At 38.3% G+C, this 1009-nt stretch overlaps 1 protein-coding gene across 1 annotated transcript in view; it reads right to left on the bottom strand.

Annotated features, from left to right (window-relative positions):
- Positions 1 to 657: 657 nt before the first annotated feature.
- The window catches only part of LOC106297675, a 1242-nt gene continuing 890 nt past the window's right edge, over positions 658 to 1009 (bottom strand). The window contains exon 2 of the mRNA XM_013733872.1: positions 658 to 962. Coding sequence (XP_013589326.1) covers positions 658 to 962 — 305 coding nt within the window. The remainder of the gene's footprint in view (positions 963 to 1009) is intronic.

The raw sequence follows: 1009 nt of genomic DNA, 5'->3' as shown, positions 1-1009 counted from the left end.
TCAAACACAGTTAAAAATCCAGGAAGATTATTTCATCGTTGTCCGATGGGATCTGAGAAGATTAGTCTTATGATCATGAAACTTTGTCTTTGTTTCAATCTAACCGTTTATTCGATGTTAATGATGAAGGACAAAACCCACTTGTTCAAGTGGACTGATAAGTCGGTTGTTGAGGAGATTGAAAACTTCCAGGACCTGTTTGACGTGCTGCTTGTTGACAATATCGCGTTTCAGAAATCAGTGAGAGATAGTGAGGCCATGATGAAAGGCCATGAGAGTAGAATTGAAGAGATGGAAGATGCAATTGCACATTGTGAAGAGAAGATCACAGAATGCATTAGGGAATTAAGGATCATAAAAGCTTTGTTTGTGTGTTGTTTGGCGATGGTCTTCATGTACCTTGCATATGCATGATGTTCATGTGCTGCCTCAAATTGTTGTTTTTCTTTTCAAACAAGTTTAAGACTATGTTTCTTGTTATTTCTCGGTGATTATCATCTATTAGAACCAATAATTTTGCAAATACCAAATTGTCACAAACATAGATCGATTAGTCTCAAGAGTTTAGCAAATACCAAATGGTCAAATACCAAATGGTCAAGAGTTTAGCAAATGCCAAATGATCAATAAGAAACAAAACAGAGACAGCAGAACAAACTAGATGGGTAAATAACATGTTCCTCTCTTGTGTCCTTCGGTACCACAACGACTGCACTTGTGCTTTTTATTCTTTCTTGATCCTTGAGAAGATTTTATCTTGTCTTCTACTGATTCATACCTTCTCTTTATTGGCCGACCAGCACTCTTTCTTGTCTCTGGTGGTAAAACCTTAGCAAGTTTAACCTCAGCAGGGACATTCCATTCACACTCTGGAACTGCTATTGGATTAATGGATTCCGCATAGGCGGTTCTCCACGCTGTAGTGGTGTATAAGCCGTCAGTAAATCTGTGCACTTCTATGCCTGTACCAACATAAACGTGATTGATTGGAGTCGATATGCTGAAATTA

This window comes from Brassica oleracea, chromosome C6 (genome assembly GCF_000695525.1).
Source record: "Brassica oleracea var. oleracea cultivar TO1000 chromosome C6, BOL, whole genome shotgun sequence".
NCBI classification, from domain to species: Eukaryota; Viridiplantae; Streptophyta; class Magnoliopsida; order Brassicales; family Brassicaceae; genus Brassica; species Brassica oleracea.
This window is presented reverse-complemented; position numbering and strand designations above follow the sequence as displayed.